Genomic DNA, 23,035 nt, shown 5'->3' on the forward strand with positions numbered 1-23,035 from the left:
CATTGTTTCAATTGTGTTGTGTAGTTTTGCTGCCCAGTCTGAATTATTTTTGTAATGGATGTTTACCTATTCTTGTTTATCCTTTCCTATCTCGTATTTACTTAATGGAATGAACTGAGAAGAAAACAGTACGGTTGAAGATTATTGACTGATTATCATTAATCGTGCTTGCATTTGCGAAACAAGAATGAATTAGTAGCAATTTAGTAAATTTCGATTGGTAGTTATCGGAATAGAACGTTGACCCATTGTATATGATGAGATTTGAGATTCTCGTAGGTCACTTAAGAAGTATATATATAATTAGCATTTTTAAATGTCCACTAAACTTGACATTTGTGACAAACAAATTGTTTTCAAGATAGATTTAAGTATGTTTCTTCTGGTCACTATTGATAATGTAAATAGGTTATTTACAACCTAAGTGTATGCAAAATAAATCTTTATTCCTTTATATACCTATCTAGTCTACGTTCCGTAGCATTATCGTCCTTTACAGTAAAACACGAAATTCTGAGGAAAAGCATATGTCATGCAGGTTTTAGTTCTATGTGTTGTTTTTTAAGCTGTTACGTTCAGTTTATAATTGACGAGCGAGTTACATGACTGAAAATAATTAAATTGATTCATTTCGCGGTTAGACTGAATATAATTTTTAGAAAGCCAAGGGGAATGAAGCGAAATAAACAACCTATTTATGACCGATTAATCATTAATACAGACCTACCTTACTTAGATCACCATTTAAATCCAAGATGCATTGAACAACTGTTTCGTGTAAGTATGAGATCCTTCAACATTTAAGGCCCGTAACTCGACTGGGGGCCTAACTCAAGACCGTCAGACGACCGCGTTAACTTTAGACCACTGAGTCGGCATACAGCGATTATGTAAACTATAATGTTGAACAGTCACAAAACACCCCTTCTACCCATATGTACTGAACTGGAAATCATACCAAAGAAAGATCGATATCGATAATAACAAATTGTGAAATGAATTACATACACGATTCACGTTTTATTCCATAAAGGTTTCAACAGACGCGCACTATAATTACTCACATTAAATGAATCGATAAGAGCATGAAGCGGATTAAATGGAGCCTATATTTGGATAATTATCTAAATCATAAATATATTATCTAGTCCAACTGATGAAATCGCCTAAACACACCATGTAGTTAACATCTAATGTTCATTTATTCACACCATTATCCTCCTCCACTCCCTCTTCTTAACCCCCACCTACGTGTCCAAAATTAATGAAGTAAATAAAACGATACTAGATGATGACAGAGATCGAATAATGATGTCAATGATGATAAAAGATCGGAACAAAAAAAAGGTATAATCAAAACTGACAAACCAGGGTGTAAAAACACATGTTCTATGTTCTACGATCAAGAAAAGGTAAATTTAACTAGTGATCATGCGATATTGTGTGAAAATTTCCATTTCATATAATGAATGGTATACATATGAATAAATTTATGAATAATACTGAGTCTGAACCATATTAAATATATAAGGATCGCTATAAGTGTCCATTAGAGGTTAATATATACAAAAAAAGTTATTAGTCATAAACAGAATAATCAGTGTAAGGGTTAACATGTCAAAGATTAGAAATATTAACTACAGCATTGAATTTCGTTTGAATCAGTCGTCATTATCACTAAATATGTGTATTTGTGAGTGTATTCTTTACGAACCGATCTCCACCTAGAGTACTATTTAAAATTAAGCAACACTGATTAGCTACTTCATTCTACTGTAGGATATCCCAGAAAACTTTACCTATGGGCCAACCAGAGGCCAAAACCAAGACCTTCAAGTTTTGCATCTAACGCTTAACCGTAAGATTGTTTTACTCAATCTGTGAAGAATAGAGTCTATAAACTGTACCAATCTTCGCAAAGCCTTTTTCATTAAAATATCTATACTACTAAATTACAAGGAGATTTTATCATTTTTTAGGATTTCCGCCTAAGTTAGTCAGTAATAAAGAACTATGATCTTTGATGTACTTAAAATTAAGAAATTATAAGTCATCAATAGGAATCGCCTAATAGCTACGATTTTCATGTTTAACCGAATTCTGCTATATCGTATATGTTAGTTATCAATACAGAACGTAACAGCGTTTAGTTCAGAGGCTATATATATATATATATATATATATATATATATATATATATATATATATATATATATATATATATATATATATAAACATCAATATTTCTCTATCCTCAAGTTGGTCGCTCCATAGAAAGAATTAATTCTAAATGACAATGAAGTAGAGTGGGTGGATGGAATTCATTTACACTATAAAATTAAAAAGAATCAAATAGTAATTTAAATATATTGGTGTTAAAGTTACATTCAAACACATATATGAACAGATCGAACAATTATCTCAAGACGATTGACACTTATTCAGTAAAAACTAGGAGTAAACTGTCTAGCTAGTGTTCAGACTGTTCTTCATTAATTCATCAAATAAATATCATTACACAATTTGATAGAACAATGGCTTATTTGCATATGTGCTCGACTTTTAACCACTAAGTCAAAGATATAAATCTTGCTTCATCTATCTCGATTTAAGCAACCAGGTAGTATTAATAGCTCTGACACATAATGTAATTTAAAACAAATACATGAATTTGTACTCGGTAAATGAGTGACATCATTACAGAATGAATTCCGAAACGAAAAGCTTTCATGGACTACATATATCATGAAAGTAATAGTTAATTTTATTGTTCTGGATAAAACTGTAATTTTTCACCCCTCTCTCAGTTTTTTTAAAACAATAAAGTTTACGTTTTCACCACGTAGCAAATTAAAACCTAACTACCAGTATATATGAGTAATAAGTAATTGTTACATTCGTCATTTGGCACAACTGTTATTGATAAGAGCACATTATACACCAGTAAGCAGTATGTAGACTAAGTGTATTTTATTCTGATTGTCAGACTATACTATTGACGTTAGTCACGTTCAGTAAATCGCCCCCCCCAAAACAGTATTAAATCTTGTTTTAGTAAGCAAAAATCTCACCCACATTGTTACCCCTAGAACATTTAAAAATGACAGAATTTATGTTCAATTGACTATGATATAATGGTAATAATAATAGGGTTTGGGATTTAACCTATTCGACCAGAAGAATTAAGAAGACTTAATTGAAGAATTGAGCATTAGTGTACTTGTGTCAAGTGATATCATCTGATTGTTAAAACCAGATTAGGTGAAACAGGACTTGAATCTGCGGTTTATTGACGTAGAGTTGGATACTCTAACAATTGAGTCACAAATCCATGTAGAACTAGGCTATTAGGATTTCAACACAATGAGAATAATGGACGAATATAACTCCTGTCCACGACAGCAAAGTGTAATACTCAATGAAATTATAAGCCCCAAAAAACCCAGTAGCTCATTAGTATTTAGTTATTTTACTTGTTCTTTTTTCTCTCCATAAAATGAACCATTTTAACCAAATATAGATCTAAGATAATAAAGATATGTTAAGCGTCTATTACTTCTATCTAACTATTCACCTCACATTCAAAAAATTGAACATACAGTACTACTTATAATAACAATTATATTTACTTTCTATTCATAAAGATTGAGTACTTTAGGATTTATTTGGCCTACAACTATTTATTTCAAGCATGTTTCTTAATGTTATCGAACCATAAAGTCTGAGTGTAAGGACCTGTGGTTGAATCAAGTAAAACTTGGTTTTTAATACTATATCTGTTTGTGAAATATAAATAGTCATAATTCAGTACAAATTATGGAATAAATGAAAGAGAATAAAACAAATCACAAACAGTTATAAAAGGTGCAAACAACGTGAAACAGTCAAACTTATGATAAAGCTACAAGTTTTATTGACTAGCAGTTAAGTCGAAGACAGGTTATTTCAAGGTCACAATGAGTTTGAGTGGTAGGAGTTTAAGTGATTGTTACTGATAAATTTAGTTATGGATTGTAACTAACGTGCGTTTCTTAAAAACACCAGAAGGTTACGTGACCATGAGTATGTAATGCGTCTGTCTCTGAATGTTCAATATGCGTGCGTTATCAAACATTTTCAGGCATTTTGCCGCTCATTCATTATATGTGTGTTGCATATAAGAGCATAATTCCCACTGCGAATTTCATTTCAACCGCTTACTTTCAGTTTAGTTGCTTTTTTCATCCGATTGGGATTCGCTACAGTGGTGTGTTCACCATTCAAATGAAGTGCCTAGTAAAAATTGCACTGTTATGTGAAGCACTGACTCAATAAATGAATTGGAAAAATGTTTGAAAATGCCAGATAATACACTTTTATTGGACATTGAAAAGAAAGCTGGATAACCAGGAATACTGGAAAGTTTTGTTACTGACGGAATGTGCCAGTGTCATAAAGAATGACAGTAAAAAAAAGAGTATATAATGCTGGAAATGAACTGTTTATGTGTATATATTTAAAGTTATACTGAATAGTGTTGATAGAATCATCTTAACATATTAAATAATTAGCTGTCAATGATCAGTTCCAAAGATAACTTCCAAATTTAATTCGTCGACAGATTACGTTAGATATAAAATGTCAGTGTGAAATTATTGTCCTTAAGACGAATTCTAACAAAACAGGGCAAATGTATCAAAAATTAATATGGGCGATAAAGATTTGTAAAAACCAGGTTGTAATCTTTAAGAGAACATATTCTTGAAAGCTTTAAGTTTTTTTCAGGGGTATATCGTAGTAACAGTAGTATCAACGATAGTAACCACCATATAAGGAGGAAATCATTTCCCATGAACATTTACATAACAAATACATTCAAGCAGATGAGAAAGCAGAAGATAATGGGAAGCAAATCAACCAATAACTGTGAAGAATCAGATTAAAACAAACCAACTATTAATATTAGAATTTAACATTGATAGCTTGAGATTAGCAGTGGAATATGGGATGTGAGTCTCAGACTTATTCGGGATTCATCCGCTAAATGTAGATACGTCCCAGCTTGTATATTCATATTAGGACTCCAATCCAGAGTATTTTGCTCTAAATGCGAATGCGTTATGCACCGAGTTATTGGTTTCATATAGCCATTAACTTAGTCAACGGGTATGATGTTTATGTTACTACTGGTAAGAGTTTGAATTATCACATGGTTGAAATCCAGGGTTGAGTCTAATGTTAGAATCCTACAAGTTGTTAAACTATTTGAATTACGTATCTGGTAAACTCTGAATTTAGGTTTACAGATCCAAAAAAACCATACAACAGTTTAGGGTGTAAATTAAAACAGAATACTATCGCAACTACGCAGCAAGTGGATTTACCTATCTTCTTATTACTATATTTCACGCTTTTAAGGTTACACACTTGGGAAAAATGACAAAAAAACATATTAATATCTTTTTTTCGTGAATAAGGAGGAGATATGAACAGTCAAAGACTATTTTTAGAATGTTGAACCAGCATTACGTTATTGTTTCTTAATTTCTTTTAGAAAACTTTCAACTTTCTTTTTAGAACTTTCCAACAGCCGTGATTACATATATCGGATAAAGATTTTTAGTGAATTTTAAAGTTTCTTAATTTTTTCTAAATTTTCCATTGAAGCTTAAGCAAGAGTAGGGATTGAAGTCAATGTTCATATATATGATAAAATAGTTTAAAAATAGGGCAGTGTATATATAGAGAAAACGAAAACAAAACGACAATAGTAATATAAGGGTAGCGGCAAACCCAACCGACGTTAGATATATATTATTAATAATGACAAGTAAAGATTACGGATAAATAAAAGGTAAGAATGAACAAGAGATCAATAGCTAATATAATTGATTGAATGACTAAACGGAATATTTGATGTTAGGTAATTGAAGGTAGTAGACTGAAAACTATTAATCTAATTTTTGTTCTGGCTATCACTTATCGATAAAGATGCATGCAGTCTTCAGGGGACTAATGTCCTCTCTTTTGGCGCCAAAAGGCAGGCTTCCACTCGAGAACAACTAATGTCCTCTAGTTGATTCGAAACTAGATCATCCAGTCTCGCAGTCTGAGACGTCACCACTAAGCTATTGGGGCTCAGATTAATCTTATAACAAAACATAGTGCATTTAATATCAAGTCACTTAGACTAGTGATCAGATTGAAGCTTAATCAATTGAATTCGATTAACACTGTGAACTAGACAAATATGACATTAATCACTATTTAATGATCAATCAATGTAAAAAACATAACTCTTTATGAATGGGCATGACGATGAAAATGAAAGTAATCCCGATTATATGAACACAAAAGTTTTCATACATTGAGAGATTTACTGGGATTTGTTTACTTTTTCACGTCGATTATGTTATGTTCTACAATTATATCTAAACTGAGAAAAATATTTAAGGATGACAAACAAGTTGATAGTAGTCGGTTAGTCAGTACATTTGTTAACAAGTTCTTGGTGGAATATTTACTTGAAGAGTGTTGACGATGATAGATCTGAGAAACATTGGTTAATAATAACCAACAATGACAAAAATCAACTGTAACCTCGATAAAAGTGGTCTATTGTATTGATCGTTTATTTCTGAAACCCATATTTGAAAAATGAAAACCTAATTATCAAGTTTGTTAAATAAGTGATAAAGAAAACTTGTTACCATATGTGTAAATTAGAATGTATCGTTAAGTAAGTGATGAATGCATTGAAACAAAGTGGATTACTAACCCCCACAAATAAATAAATATCCGTTATGACACATAAATCTGTAATCAGTAGTTTAAAAGATGAAATACAATGCTATAAAACTTTCTCAAAACATATAACGAGTGCTTTTCATTTAATACTTTTGAAGTTATAATTTTTCTGCATCAAATTTGAATTTTGTCAAGGTGTAAGAAAATCAAGGAGGCGAAATTCGACTCACACGTCCGCGTCGTGCCTCCTGGATAATGAGACGAATGACTCATGAACTAACGTGAGCGGTAACCCGGGTGATGGAGATCGGGCTAATCACCCACTCTTACCTATACCCACCAATCGATTACGAAACCCACAGAGAAGCATAGCATAATTACATTTGGAATGGAAAACGACAAAAAATTTTCGAAAGTGGTGCATGTATGTATCATGTAAACAAATCAGCCAATCAGATATAAACGGAGAAAAAAATATGAACCTGGGTGTTTGCTCGTAGAACACAAAGTAGATAGTAAATTCTTATATCATAATGAATTTTTTTTACTCAGACCATTAATATATTGGTTTTATTTTATAACAACATGTGATCATGTCTACCCAAATATTCTAACATCCTCATAGATTTTTTTTCCAAATAAATGGATTTCATTTGAAACCATTTCTAGTATCATCACATTGAGACATTAGTCGTATAATAATACATACAAATATAGTGTCATTTTGTATCGTTAATAAACCATCATAACATCCGCATTACTAATTAAGATCATGAATATTTCATCCAACACCTGAGGTGTCTAATGAAATAAACAACTAGAAGACATTTTAACAATTTTCTATTGTAGCCAACTCTTACATGTGTATGTTACAACTGAATGGAATGAGTAAAAAGTTTAAATGATGGAAACAAAAGGTTTTAGTTTCAAGTCTGAAAACTAACAAAAATAACGGTTGACTGAACATGTGCAAAAGACGTCTGTCCACAATCTATCTGAATATAAATATATGTATGGAGAGAGTTAATATACTATTAGAATGTGACTACAGAAAGGAGGGGGGTAGTTAACAATATGTACAAAAGACGGATGAGAACCGGACACTACTCTTTAGCTGAGTAATTCATTTGCACAAAAATCGTAAGAAAAGAAATTGTTCATACATGTTCATTTGCTATCTAGTCATAGTGTGTTATAAAAATGTGCATTTTCTAATTAATTAGATCTAAATAACTCATCATAATTATTCTAACTAAAAAAAGTAACTCTAGATCAATGATGTTTCAACTTAATTAAACCAGTTGTGAGGTAGTCATGTTAAAATAAACTATATTACTTTGTGCTTAAATTCTCCTATCCCAGGTTTAGTAGTGTATATTTCTTGAAAAGACTTTTGATGTTGCGATTTCAGCAACAGAAAACATGGATTTATGAACCCGAATGACTGATCTTTATAAAACATAAAAAGTGAAATTCTTGAATTTTGTAGTGTATACCGTGGATTGACTTTAGTTAGATAACTAGTGATTGAAATTAGGAAACAGTAGATATCTGTTTCATCCTACTAAGTGGTTTAAATCCTAAGCGCTGTCCGTGAGTCCTGAATGTACCATGTTCGATTTTCAGTAAGGTTGTAGATGCGTACTGATGGGGATTCTCATACTTGGACGAAAAAGATACCCCGTACTTCTTGGTTTTCCTAATTGGTTGTCTAATTAATATCAATCCATGATGTAAACTATGAAAGTGAGAATTGTTCTACCAGGTAGAAAAACGATTAAATCACCTCTGTTAGTATTCAATTATCCTTTTCATTCAGTCATCAATCGGGCAGAAATGTTAAGGCAATTATTTAAAAAAACCATAATATCGATTAAATGTATGGGAAGTTTTATCATGAAAGAATAATGATAGAAAGGTGTTGAAATATCAAGGAGTTTCAACAGTCACCTAACCTAAGTACATAAATTACCGTTGTTTATTTCATAATTCAATAATTTTTTATAGTCATGATGGTTGGAATTATGAACCTAAATATACATTATCTTATCTATAAATCATAAGTGGAAAAGATTTGTAGCTCAGGTGGATGATTTTGGTGTTTTGTTGTCTGAGCACAAACTTCTACCTGAAGTTTGTGTTGATGATGTCGTTCAGAAGAACAATAAAAGCTTCACAACCAAACCATCCAGCTCAGAGAACAAAACTCCACTAAAAATAAATCATAAGTACTGAATGCATCAATGACGCTAAATCAAAGATCAACTCATCATCCCCAATTCTAAATAATAATTATTATGATGATGATTGTGATTATTATTACTACAGATGAAACACAATTATGTACACGAATGCACTATACAAGTCCATGCTTGATGATAAATGAACTTCTATTGTAAATATCATGAGACATACATTTATTCAAATCGCTTATATTTACTCATCATACTCAATACTATAAATAATGAAAACTGTATTTTTTTTATAAATGTTTACTTGTGTCTTTATCATCTATGAAACTAGCCATATATCTTAACTGTTCTAATAAAAGATCTCATTTAGAAAATGTCTAATTATCCATATGAAATTTCATCAAGAAAAGATTAAGCTTGTTAAAACATAAAGAGTTTTTGTATATAAAAGTTTTGTTAATTCCGTTTCGCTTGTCATTCATTATATGTATATATATATATTTCAACTGAACACTTCTACATAGATGGACACAGAAAGAAGACACAATTTTGACACTAATAAACAAATCAGTGTTGTAAGTGATTATGTAAATATTTCTTTACTTTACTTTTCTTTTCACTGTTTTTTATTCTTTTTAGCAAACTAAAAATGTAACAACCAAATATATATAAATATGAATAAATTACTGATTTAAACACAAACATGATCATAGGGTTTCAATATAATAGAAAAGAGAAGAAAGAAAACAGTGTGTGTGTAAAAATGCGACAAAAAATAAACAAAAGAAATGACTAAGCATTGAAATTTAGGCTTCACATGTTAGCCATCATTAATAGACGCTTATAACAACATAACCATGGATAGATTCATTTCATTATAATTGATAATACTTCCTTAAATTATAATCTGTTTAAATCAATGATGATCCTATTAAACACAGTAAATGTACTAAACCGAGTAAGAAATTAGATCATTTCAACTTTTCTATAAAGAAAAAAAAATACTAAGCAACTATTATCGAATACATAGAATTGGGCATAATTCGAACAAATAAGTAGAAAATATTAAGTTTTTACAAGATGAGAAGTAATGCTTAAGTCGAACTCATTTATTATAAGCAATAAGTTTATGTATACATAACCCCAACGAATAATCTTATTATTTTCCATTAGAATAAAAAGAGGAAAAGAGAAGATGAAGGAAAATTTATCTACAACATCTAGTCGGTGCATTTATTGAAACAAGGAAAAATAATAATTGAAACTCTTTTCTGCCCAGTGATGAAATGACCTTTAACAAGAAGTTATCTGATTAATAAAAATGTAATAATAATAACAATATTTTCACAGATTGAAATCATGAGTCAGTTGAAGCTAGACCACCATTGAAAACCTGGAAGCACTGGACGGCCGTTTCGTCCTAGTATGGGACTCCTCAGAAGTGCGCAGCCACGATCCCGCACCACGCGGGGCTCGAACCCGGGACCTACTGGCTTCGCGCGCGAGCACTTAACCATTAGACCACTGAGCCGGCATCCAACGGTGTTAATGTCTAACTTCAACCAATCCACGAAGTTGCGCCACCGTATACCATTGTCTTCAGTGAGTTGATATCTCACAACAGACCTGGTTGTACTCCACTGGTAACGGCTTCCCACTAGAACTGCAGGAGTATCTCTTGAAGTCAGTCACTAATGAGCAGATGATTATTATCAGAAGGGGTTTGTGGAGATTTTTAGAAATTTTCACAGATTGAAATCATGAGTCAGTCTAGCTTCAACTGATAATAATAACAATAATCATAATAATGGTATTAATAATAATAATAATAATGTAAGAGAGAGCAATTGGAATTCAGTAGTTCTTACGACTATTTGAAATCAATTATGAACTGTTAGATCAATGAAGCAGGCAATCAAATGACAACGGAAATATACCACCAATGACAAACAAACACATATACACACAAATACAAATATATTTATTTGTATTATGAGAATAAATATGATGAAATTACAAGAAGTATTTATGAATTAAATTAAAAAAAGGGTAGGAAAGCATTGGATTTGCAAAAGTGATGTTTATTTAAAACAACAGTAAATATCCCCATTATTATTCAGTTACTAAATAATAAGTGATGATAACAACTTTCTTAAAAGAAATCACCTAAGTTGACATCTTGTCCAGAAATAGAATTTGAATACATTTCTTCCATATTTGAAGAGGGAACACGAAACTGATGTAACAACAATATCAAAACAAATGAACATGACAAAATAACTTTTACAGAAGGTCAGAATGGTTAATGTTACTGGTATCCCACCTTCTGGTTGTGATCTGTCTCTTTTGAAAGGAAGTGCGTGTATATATATATGTATATACGTATGCATGTAATTATAACATAAATCACTGAAGCTTGTATAGTAGTTTATTATTAAAACTAAAGAAAGGGACACAGTAAAACAGTTGTCTTATTTTTAAAGACTACTAACAATAACAATAATGTTAAGCAAAAATGACATCTGATTTATACTGTTTAGAAAATTTAATTTTAATTTACAATTTTCATATTATTAATTCACTGTGAATTTCTATACTACAATTTAGTAGTTTAATCCAAACTAATGTTTGAATGAGCCTTCAAGTGTTCTGCATACTCCACGCTTTGATGTACTGAAACTCATCTCTCTGTATGTCGACTGTGACAGCTTCAAGGCCACATTCCGCTACATACTACTTAAAGAATTCTTGTGAGTAGCGTTCATCCTACTTATATTCGTTTAGAAATAACTAACTACTAATAAAGAATAAAACAGTTGTTGTTATATGACAATTAATTTACAAGAACTTTCGTCTAACTTTGAACGAATAGTTTCAAAGTGGTTGGACGCCGAGTTAATATAAAACATTAAGGAGGAAATTATATTTGTAAAAATCTCAACCGTTGGAATATAATATCTACGTTTGGCGTTCTCATCCAAGCTTTTTCAAGGAAATTTAACCAACATATCAAAATTTTACATTGAAATAAATAATACACTTTATTGATTTTTAAAAAGATCACAACTAATCTTGTGTATTCTCTAATCATCTGTAATGATTAGAAATCGGCTGATCAATAAATATAGTATGGTCTTTTATAGACTATAATACTACGTCATTGTTATATACTACAATTTAAAGTTCTGAAACTAACAAAGACACTGAACTATATGAATTGAGATTTCAGGTAAAGAATAGTTTCCGGAAAGGTATATTTTAATACTTAGTATTTATAAGCTCTAAAAGTCAAAGGATTTACATTTCGAAGCATATATATTGGAAATTATTACTTATCTGAATGACTTCAACTGGTTTATTGTCGTTATTGTATTATAGAAATAAAAAAAAGTAAATACGATTCAGTAACTATGTGAAAGTTCGTGTGATAGAATGTTCCATGTACATGTCAAGACGAAAGTATGAATGAAAATTAGCTGCTGTATGGTTGACAACATTAGATTGTCCAAAATAATGAACGAAAACTAAACTATATATATTTAGAAAGAAAACTAAAGAATCGAGTACAAGCATATTTATATATTAACAAAAAGTAAGAATTAGAATAATTTATAGGAGAAAAACAACAATTAACAAGATTGGTAAAACTATACAAGTAGTAATTACACACACATACATACATACCCAGTGAGGTGACACTTGATCTACCTCTTAAGTGGAAAAGAACATCTTAATCGATTATGTTGACACAAAATGCAACACTATTCCTAGGATATTCCAAACACATGAATAGATAAATAAAATAACTTGGGGGTATAAAACTATTTAACACTATTTTATTAACATTATCAGACTTCAATAGCTTGTATAGACAATAAACATTTACAAGAGAGATCTTAGTGAATGTCAACAATAATAACAATAATGGGTAAAGACAAATTTATGATACATAAAACTGCTGGTTTGATTACATAAGTGAATAAATTATTGGATTAAGTTGTAAACCAGCAAAATATGATTATCATGACACCGATCAATACAAAAACTTGTTTAAATAAGAGTAGACAATGTATATACATAAAATAGACAAATGAATTTTCTTAATCAGACTTTTTATAAAAAAAACCCAGCATGTTAACAATAGTACAACAAGCTAGGAGTGGTAAAACATTTATTATATCGATCTCAGTACAATAAAATATGCCCCCAATTCACGTTTATCACCACCTAGTATAAATGGTTGTTGTCTGGTCACAATGTTCTAGCCTTAAACTCTGACTGAATCATGATGGTGAACAACTGATGTTCATTTTTTTTTGTAAATGATAGTCATCTCGTGAAAAAAGTGAATATTCTTTGGAAAAATAAGAACATCCAGCATTTATGGATCGCAAGCTTAATACAAGATATCATTCGGATAACGAAGCAACTGCTTCTCTCTTAATGATATCGTTCAAAAGCTTATAACATTGGAGGGAGAGGTATGTTGATAATATCGACAAGTAAATAATTAGTATTATATTCCCTATATCTTCAGCAGATGGTAATGTGAATATTAATTTAATTTAAATGTGATAATTACTTAAAGTATATTTTTTTAAAAGAACACAATCAGACATTATGATTCATAGGTAAGTACTAAGTAAAACGATGTCCACATATAAATAAGATAACACATATACATGCACACACACGTACATAAAGCGATTAACAATGAGATATTATTGTCTGTCATCTAATACATCCCAGTTACTGAAAGAATAGGACTTACAGGTTTAAAGAGGGATTACACCCATCAGTTGAAAACATAAATTAACAGACAATACAGTAGATTATTTATGGGACATTGTCAAAAATCCAATTACACTATTCGTCAACAGAGAATGACACAGAGAGAAAGAGAGAGCAAAAGAAAGAAAGAAAGAAAGGAGAAAGAGTGCATTGGTCCAACAAAGCACTTCTCTAATTAACAAAATCTAAGTTAAAGTTTATGAAAACTAATTATGAGCATATATTATAGAAGTCATACGATAATATTATTTAAAACTGAATTGAATAAAGTGACGGAATTTAGACAATAACCATTTTATATAACTAGGAATTAATGTTCATTTTGATAACAGTATTGATGAGCTTAAATGACATACAATATGTCGGTACCATAACTTGAACTGGAAATACTAGAACAAAATGTAATAAGTATCAGTGTTTGAAGAGCTTAATACGTGTGACATGAATAAAATTGATCACAGTAGTATTGTTGTCTAACATTTAATTCCACATTCTTTTCTCTTCTTTTCCCATTTGATGTCTTTTTTCATCTATAAACTTTTGTGAGATCCCATATCTGTCCATGATAAAGTTATTGTTTCATTTATCGATATTGGATATGAAGGATCCACCGTAGGGAGTTGGAAAATCCTGATTCCAAACCAACGGTGCATATGGGCTCCAATATCCTGAAGGAACAAATGACGCATGAACCCATTGTTGGTCACCGGCTATCATCATTGGACTGTATCTCCTGACGTCGTTCCATTGTCTTGTGGATTAGACCTCTAGTTCAAAAGCTCAGTGTGTATCCCCCTAAGCAAACTACCTGCTTTGGTTTAGAAACCCGAGCAGTATTCAGGACCTCATACAAGTTACGTGACGAAGTGTGGCACATACATATTTGGTATCTCCTAAAGCCAATGTTTATGTTTAAATAAATACATTTGTCAAAGAAACGCTCGCTGTTCAAAAAATAGAAAATTTGATCTAATAAATAATTGTTGCTTCATACTGAAATATTACCACAATGAAAATTATCTATGCATTATACTTTGAAAATCCTAATTTACAGAAACTGAACATTAACGACACTTCTAATACCAAAATAAAAACATATGATCAGTGTTTCAATTATTACATTAGTTTTCATCTCAATGATATTTTGTGTAAACTAAACTAAATGTAAAGATAGTGGAGAAAATTTGTAGCTCAGGTGGATGATTTTGATGGAATTTTGTTCTTTGAGCTGGATGGTTTGGTCATGGAGCTTTCATCTTTATTCTGAACGACATTATTAGCAAAAACTTCAGGCAGAAGTGCTGATGATGTCATTTAGAATAACGATGAAAGCTCCATCACCAAACCATCCAGCTAAGAGAATAAAACGCCATCAAAAATGTAAAGATATCTATACAAAAGGAAACTATGAGATTGGAGAAAATAATTTTCAAATACACGATTTTTTTGTTTACACAATAAACCTATAATAGATCATAAACAAAAATTTCATTAAGAAATAATTTGTCTAAGTAAATATGATTGAGAAGAAAGAAAAAGTTGATGAATTATTGACAGATCAATTTATTCTATTCTATTCTCAAATTTCGTTCATTCAAGTTTATGTATTAATTTTCTTGTTCATTACAAAACTACACGAATAAATTGTTAGATGGTTAATAGTATTAATGAAATTAGGCCAGTGGAAAGAAAAGTGATGAAATTATACCAGTATGATTGAGTATTATTATATTATGAATTTACATGAACTAGATATGGTTCATTATAAAAGAGATTAGAATAATTCAGGTAAGATACCAAAACATCAGTAAAACAAAACTAATGTTTTGTATTGGTTGTTTGAATCTTTACATTGATGTTTAGGACTGTAATAGATCAGTCTCTTATTGGTATATGTGCATCCTGTGTGGATTGCCTAGATATTGCTTTAAACCACAAGCATGATAAGCAGAGATGGATAGTGTCTAGCATTAGAATCCAGGATGACATTTCGTCCTATTTGGAACTTGTCAATTGGAGGTACTTGGATCCTGGAGTTGATGTTCACTCTGAGACTTGAACTTAGTACATTTCGCTTCAAACGCCATCGCATTATCCACTTATTAATGTTAATAATAACTAAATGCATAAATAACACAATTCTATTCTAACACTCGTCAAACTTGTCGTTCAACTCTCTCCTTTCCTTCTGGTGTGGACAATGTGACAATGTAAGCTGTTAGGATCCAAAGTATGAATAAAGAACTGAACAAATTAGCATATATGGAGATAAAAATGAGAAACTTCTATCGATCACTAAATCTAAACTCTAATGTAATCACAAAATTTGATATGGTCCGTTGATATAATATATATAAAATCCAGGCCTTTTTCAGGTGAAAGAGATTGGATATTCGCAGTATGAATTCAATTTGTTATGTTAAATTAGTAAGCAACTAGCCAAATATATAAGTTAGTAAATGTATAATATCAAATGTTCTAATGGTATAATTATCTGACAAACTAGTCTCATCGTCATGCTTACTATTTGACCTGAAACAAACAGGTGGGCAGACATAGAAATAAGAGAATACTGACAAGTGTACCAAAAATAGTCAGACATGAATTGGGGTCATAAGCACTACGGGTGATCTTTAGTCACCTTGTAGTATATATATATACCACATGGATTGGTAACATAATAACAATTTACAACTCAGTTAATTTATTTTCCATAATATTCAAGACTAAGGTAAGGATAACCCTTTCATTCCATAAATCGCTGCAAAAATCAAAAAAAGTCTTAGTTTAAGAATAAACCACATTTATCAATCCTAATCTGATATAATGTTGAAGGTAAAATGTCTTAGGTCGAAAAAAGCAAACATCAGATATTTAAGCAAAAAAACCCAAAAAAATAGTCCAATAAATAAGCATGGTAAATAAGCAAACAAGTTATAGTCTTTCAGGATAAAAACAAACACAATAATAGGTGATATATGAAAATAAATGTAAACACCTTAGAGATAGTATATTGTATGACTGAAAAATAAGAATCAGGATACTTGAAGTAGGATGGAATCAAAAATATGACTTTATTTAAAAGACTAATAAAGCGAAGAAAAACTCGTTTAAGTACAATGCTCTCCAATATATAATTTAAAAAAGAATCGACTTGAATGTCCTACAATGTAATTATGTATATATTCAGTCCTTCATAGTCATTTGTTACGTACTTACTTACTTACTTACTTATTTACGCCTGTTACTCCTCGTGAAGGAGCATAGGCCGCTCACCGGCATTCTCCATCCAGCCCTGTCCTGGGCAATCCTTTCTAGCTCCGTCCAGTTGTAATTCATCGCTTTCATATCTGCTTCTATTATCCGACGCAATGTGTTCTTTGGCCTTCCCCTTTTTCGCTTCCCTTCAGGATTCCAAGTTAGGGATTGCCTCGTGATGCAGTTCGACGATTTGCGTAATGTATGTCCTATCCATTTCCATCGTCTTTTCCTAATTTCTTCCTCAGCTGGAAGTTGGTTTGTTCTCTCCCACAGAAGGCTATTGCTGATGGTATCCGGCCAATGGATGTTGAGTATCTTGCGTAGACAGCTATTTATAAATACTTGTACTTTCTTGATTGTGGTTGTTGTAGTTCTCCAAGTTTCAGCTCCATACAGTAGAACTGCCTTGACGTTCGTATTGAAGATTCTCACTTTGATATTGGTTGAAAGTTGTTTTGAGTTCCATATGTTCTACAATTGTAGGAATGCAACCCTTGCTTTGCCGATCCTCGCCTTTACGTCTGCATCGGATCCTCCTTGTTCATTGATGATGCTTCCCAGGTATGTGAAGGACTCTACATCTTCCAGAGTTTCGCCATCAAGTGTGATTGGATTGCTGTTCTCCGCTTTGAATTTGAGGACCTTAGTTTTCCCTTTGTGTATGCTGAGGCCTACTGATGCAGAGACTGCTGCTACACTGGCTGTCTTTATCTGCATCTGTTCGTGTGTACGTGTTCGTTACGTACGTATCTTTAAACACCAATGAAGTTCGATAAACAATTTTCAGATGTTATTCAAGAGTATCCAACAGTGTGTGTAAACAAAATTATGAAAACTTCGGTAGACGTTTTCAGTGGAAAGTTATATCCTAAAAATAGGTAGCGTACTATCAAAAAAGTGTGCGGTACTTGGAGAATACACTTAAATTACTAGAAACAAATGTCAGAACTTCCATTAGTTTAAATCTTGTCAAGATGATGAATAGGACACGAGTTTACTAGATTCCTCAAACTAATGCGCCTTGGTAAGAATCCTGAAACTCCATACAATAAGCGCTTATATGGGACGTGAAAGTCAGATATCGCTACTTCTAGGAGCAGCTAGTGCTTACTTGAGACAATACTGGACGTTTTTACTTAATGTTAGGTTAGGTTAGAACAAGAATACCAACTACTGAGTCGAACTGCAATGATCCAACAGAGTATACTAACAGCCTGAAGAGAAAGTCTTGGCTCTTACAGTAGACGCTGTTAGACAGTCGGAAATCGAAACATAAGTCTTCTGTGACTCACAAAGAGCCTTGACATTTTCTAATACATAATTAGTGTATCATTTGAACAATAACAAAATTAAAGTTTATCAGTTGAATATAATTATACATTTCTTCGAGATTCAGCTGGAATAAAAGTGGAACCACGAACGTAAGTTTACTATGATGATTTAGGTGGAGATGAAATAATCCAATGAAACGGACGATGGATGATAAAGCATTACGACTAGGACTATGAGCAGACAAAAAATAACTTTTTATTACTGGGTATTATTCAAATGTGTAAAACTTTCAAGTTTGAATGGAATTAATCTAACTTATGATGCAACCATTTATTTCTATTGTTAGTTCATTTAGAAATAAACCGAAATTTCAAGCCACGTTTAGTAAAGCAGTCAATCGATATGTCTTTACTTTTTCAAAACCGATATCTTGTTTGTTTGATGATAAGACAAATATATTTAGAAATAATTTGAATTAGTCAACACATTTTGTTGGTCACACACCTAAATAAACCAAACTTTATTCGGTTGTCGCATATCTTATTCATTAAGGTTATTGGTAACATACAAACACGTCTCGTCACTAGTATTAGTTTGAAAAAAAACCGTCTCCTACTAATCAAGATGTATAGTAACATTATTATTACTATTAAAGATGTAAACATGCACCTGTCACAAGATTTAATTAGAATAGATTGACATTTCTGTCATGTTGAGAGAATTAGTAATCAATATTATAAACCTAGTACAGAATATATCAATCTGTTTTGTTGTGGTAACCTATGTACTCATTTTTGTACTCATCTGAAAAACACAACAGGCCTTTTGGAATAGGTTAAGTATGGTATATTCAATAAAAAAGTTATTTGAATAGTTTTGCAAATTTAATAAATGATCTAGTAAGTATGATCCCCAGTTTTATTAAAAAAAGATCTCCAATTAACATGAACATACTTGTATAACAGGCTAAAGGTTAATACAATACAATTAAGAAACTATTGATCGGTTAATAACAAGTTGAACTGTTATAGTCATGGAGATGTGTAAGATAAAAGAAGCTAGAGATTTCCATTTGTTTAAATATTGAGGGAATAATCTGAACTATCATGGATTTCCCGTCCCAATTAGTTTGATTCTTAATCACACTAAAAAGATAAATGTTGAGTGCTAAAAACAAATTCAAGAAATATTGTTATAAATTTCCATAATTTAGAAATGGAACTAATTATATATAACAATAGTATCCCAGAAGAAAGACTGATTCTACTAAATTTCTTGGAAATAATTTCTGATATGAATCTGGGACACAATGTTTCTACATTTTTTTTGTAATAACTACCACATTACAAAGGTTAACTGTTTCGTAACCACTACGGTCAAGTAAGTCGATTAATTAGCGACCTTAGAGAACTAGTGAACAAGTAACAATTATTTCCATTACTTAGTGCCCGTTTTTTAGTACGCATATTACATAGCTAGTCTCACTTCCATTGAGCTTTGTAAAATGACCAGGTTAGGGAAATTCTGGAATGAGATCTGTGTTTAAATACATGATAGTACTTTGGACATTTACACTATTATTATCATCACCTATTACGATCCAATCTCTCAATCATATTGTATTCATAACCTGCCCTCGGAGCATTGTACAATACACTGACAGAGAAGCAATTATGTAGTACACAGACGCAGTAATAACCATCAAGGTGCAAAGCTCATACCAACAAATGATCAAGAACATCCATTAGGTCTGAGTATTGTGTAATCAGGAAAAAACAAGCAATGAGTCAATAAATTGAGACAACGAAGAATATTTGTGATTAATTAAGAGAATTTGGAAGATGTGTTTTCTAAAAAGGATGTTTAATTTGTGAGGCTTTTATGGTCTTCCTAAACAACATACTACAAAAACTTATAACAAACTGTTAGTCTCTTGTGAAGAAATATTAACAGCTTGTTTCTGTTTGAAGTATGAAATGATAATAACTCCCAGAAAAAAAGGTGAAGGATTTATGATTAAACCATCCAATTTATAGAATGAAGCACCACAATAAGAAAATGTGTGTATATTTACCTGAACGGGAGGTGTATTTGTTGTTATTAGAATTGGCATTTGATTTTGCTGGACATTTACAGTAAATTTTCCGAAACTGACTGAGTTCTAACTTTTCAACTTGAATAATCCGACCAGGCATAGCCCATGAATTGGCAAATTTATTTGAACTGGAGAAACAATAATGATAATTAGTTATCCATAAATTTCATTCAACTAAATATAAATTCCTCAAATTCAAAGTCAGAAGAGAAACTTAAGGTTCATAGTTCAAAATCATGCATGAATCACTCTGTGTACTATTTATCCGAACAGTGTATAACATAGAAATGGAATTGGTACATAGATCAAGTAATACCTTGTTCATTTTAAAGAACGAATGAAAAGCAAGAAAATCAACTAATTTGATTGGCTGGTTTTAAGCGAATCAGAAACGGAATAATGTAAATCACGTGTTTTACATTAATTTGAAGTGTCCATTTGACTTCGTCAATATCCTGGATTCGGTTTTTGATTCAGTGAGAAGTGCACAATTTAATACAATAAGACTTGTTTTTTAAAACTTTTTAATTGTAATTTAAACAACCTTTCCAACAAACTACTTTACACCTAGTTACTTCTGAATAAAAGTCTGTCGAAACTGAACAACACGAAACGTAATATATTTAGAATTTATTTATTATCCTAATCTGATTAGTATCAAACTCATCGTTTATCAATGTTTTGTTAGTTGGATTAAATTGTTATTACTTACTTACTTACGCCTGTTACTCCTAATGGAGCATAGGCCGCTAAATTGTTAATACAACAACCACAAAATATTTAGTCTTACGAAAGGATAAGTGAACTAGTCAATACTACTACTACTACTATGTGTGACCTAAATTAATGAAAATCAAACGTGTATTTTTCTGATGAAATATAATCATCATGACAACTTGTTGATTCAATTTTTATTTGTATTTCAATAGAATAACTGGTGTGAGGCATTTTAATGACAACGTGATTGTATTTATAAATGCTTATATTTTTTAAAATAAAAAGTGTAATGATAGTATAAATACAATAATAATACTGCGTTAGTGTTCAAAATTTGGGAGATTGGTGTTTAGAAAGTATATGGGAATGAGTGTGTCATTAGTTGGAATTTTAAATTATCAAGTTAAAAGGACAAACATATTGACCACTATCAATTGATGATGGCATAGTCTTTTGTAAATTAATAATAAAGAGTCCCATGATAATCTGAACTGTCCTGACGTGAAATTGCACTCACTGTACTATTTGTATTAATACAGATTTTATGTAAAGATATTTTATCATATTACAAATTACAAAGTATTTACATCATTTATATACATAGTCTTCAATCGTCCATTTGCATCCTTCGATATTTTCTGCTATCTAAACTGTCCTCTCTTCTGGTCTCCAAGTGTTCTCCCAACGCCGTTCTTCCAATGCACTGAAAGTCTTCACAATCATTGTAACTTCAACGCCATGTTCAGCTACACACTACTTACAAACACCCTTTTTAGTAGCGTCCACTATGCTAGTTGATTTCATTATTAATAATAAAGCAAATTACTCAGAATAATTTAATTAATTTTGGAAATGAAAATTATCCCCAACCAATAGTTCTTTTTCTAGAATGTTTTTATTTACATGTGAGATATCCTGAGATTATCATATCAAAGAGAGTCCATAAAAGATTTGAATGAAACAAGTTTTACTACAATTCATCACGAAGTATTAGTTATTGTTATTATTATTAATTAATTAATTAATTAATTTATTTATTTCATTGAATAGTTAATCTAAATAAATGGACAAGTGATGATTAACGTAGGTTTCATCTCACATAAAATGTATACATTACCATGTTACAGAAAATTTAACTATAAATAGTATGAATGAAAAAAGATCCATTTTAATTAATCTTTTTTTAAATAATAGATTTCTGTAGAAAGGGGGAATACATCGACGTTGGTTAAATTTCCATGACAAAGTAATTCAGTAAAAGTATTCAGTAAAACAATTTCTTTTTGGGAGATTATTAAATGACACTTAAATTTATCTCACTTCCCTTGATTCAAACAATCATGTCTAAAAGTTTAGGTTACACAATAAGTGTATATTATATTTTAATGCAAAAATCTAAATCTATATATCCTTCTTTTTATCATTCATTTATCAACAACGATAAAAAATAATTAAAAACGAGAGTATTCTAATCAATTGCAAATCAATCTATAGTATAGTATTCATCATCATTAGTGAAAATGCATGTTATGTAATAAAAAAGATGTATAGTGAGTTAAAAATCCATCGCGTGTTATAAATGTTCCAACTTTTTGTAATACTCATTATTGACGTTGAGTTCGTTATTAGTGAACTTTCTGAATATTCATTAGAATAACACTATAGTTGTCATGATAATAAACGGAAAAGAGAAAAAATTCCTATGTACGTATATATATGTGTGTGTGTGAGAGAGAGAGAGGTAGATAAAAGCAAAGAAACAGAGAAACACAAGGCGATTAATTGAAAGCGTAAACAAGGTCTGGTGAATTACGAGAAAAAAAACCTCCAGTTACAATGGCGCTAATAATCACTTATCATTTATCCAATGGTTAGTTGATTAATTATCGGCAAACATTTATTCTCTTTGCATATTTTAATTAAGGATGCATAAAGATATATAATTTCAGATAGTCAATGTAATAAACACATCTATCAAATA

The 23,035-nt window shown here is 31.0% G+C and overlaps 1 protein-coding gene across 1 annotated transcript in view; it reads right to left on the minus strand.

Moving 5' to 3' along the window:
* MS3_00003560 (uncharacterized protein) overlaps positions 1 to 20,626 on the minus strand; it is a 112,302-nt gene extending 91,676 nt beyond the window's left edge. The window contains exon 1 of the mRNA XM_012944344.3: positions 20,317 to 20,626. Coding sequence (XP_012799798.3) covers positions 20,317 to 20,437 — 121 coding nt within the window. The 5' untranslated portion in view covers positions 20,438 to 20,626. The remainder of the gene's footprint in view (positions 1 to 20,316) is intronic.
* Between the last annotated feature and the right edge of the window lie 2,409 nt (positions 20,627 to 23,035).

Source organism: Schistosoma haematobium, chromosome 1 (genome assembly GCF_000699445.3).
Source record: "Schistosoma haematobium chromosome 1, whole genome shotgun sequence".
Classification (NCBI taxonomy): domain Eukaryota; kingdom Metazoa; phylum Platyhelminthes; class Trematoda; order Strigeidida; family Schistosomatidae; genus Schistosoma; species Schistosoma haematobium.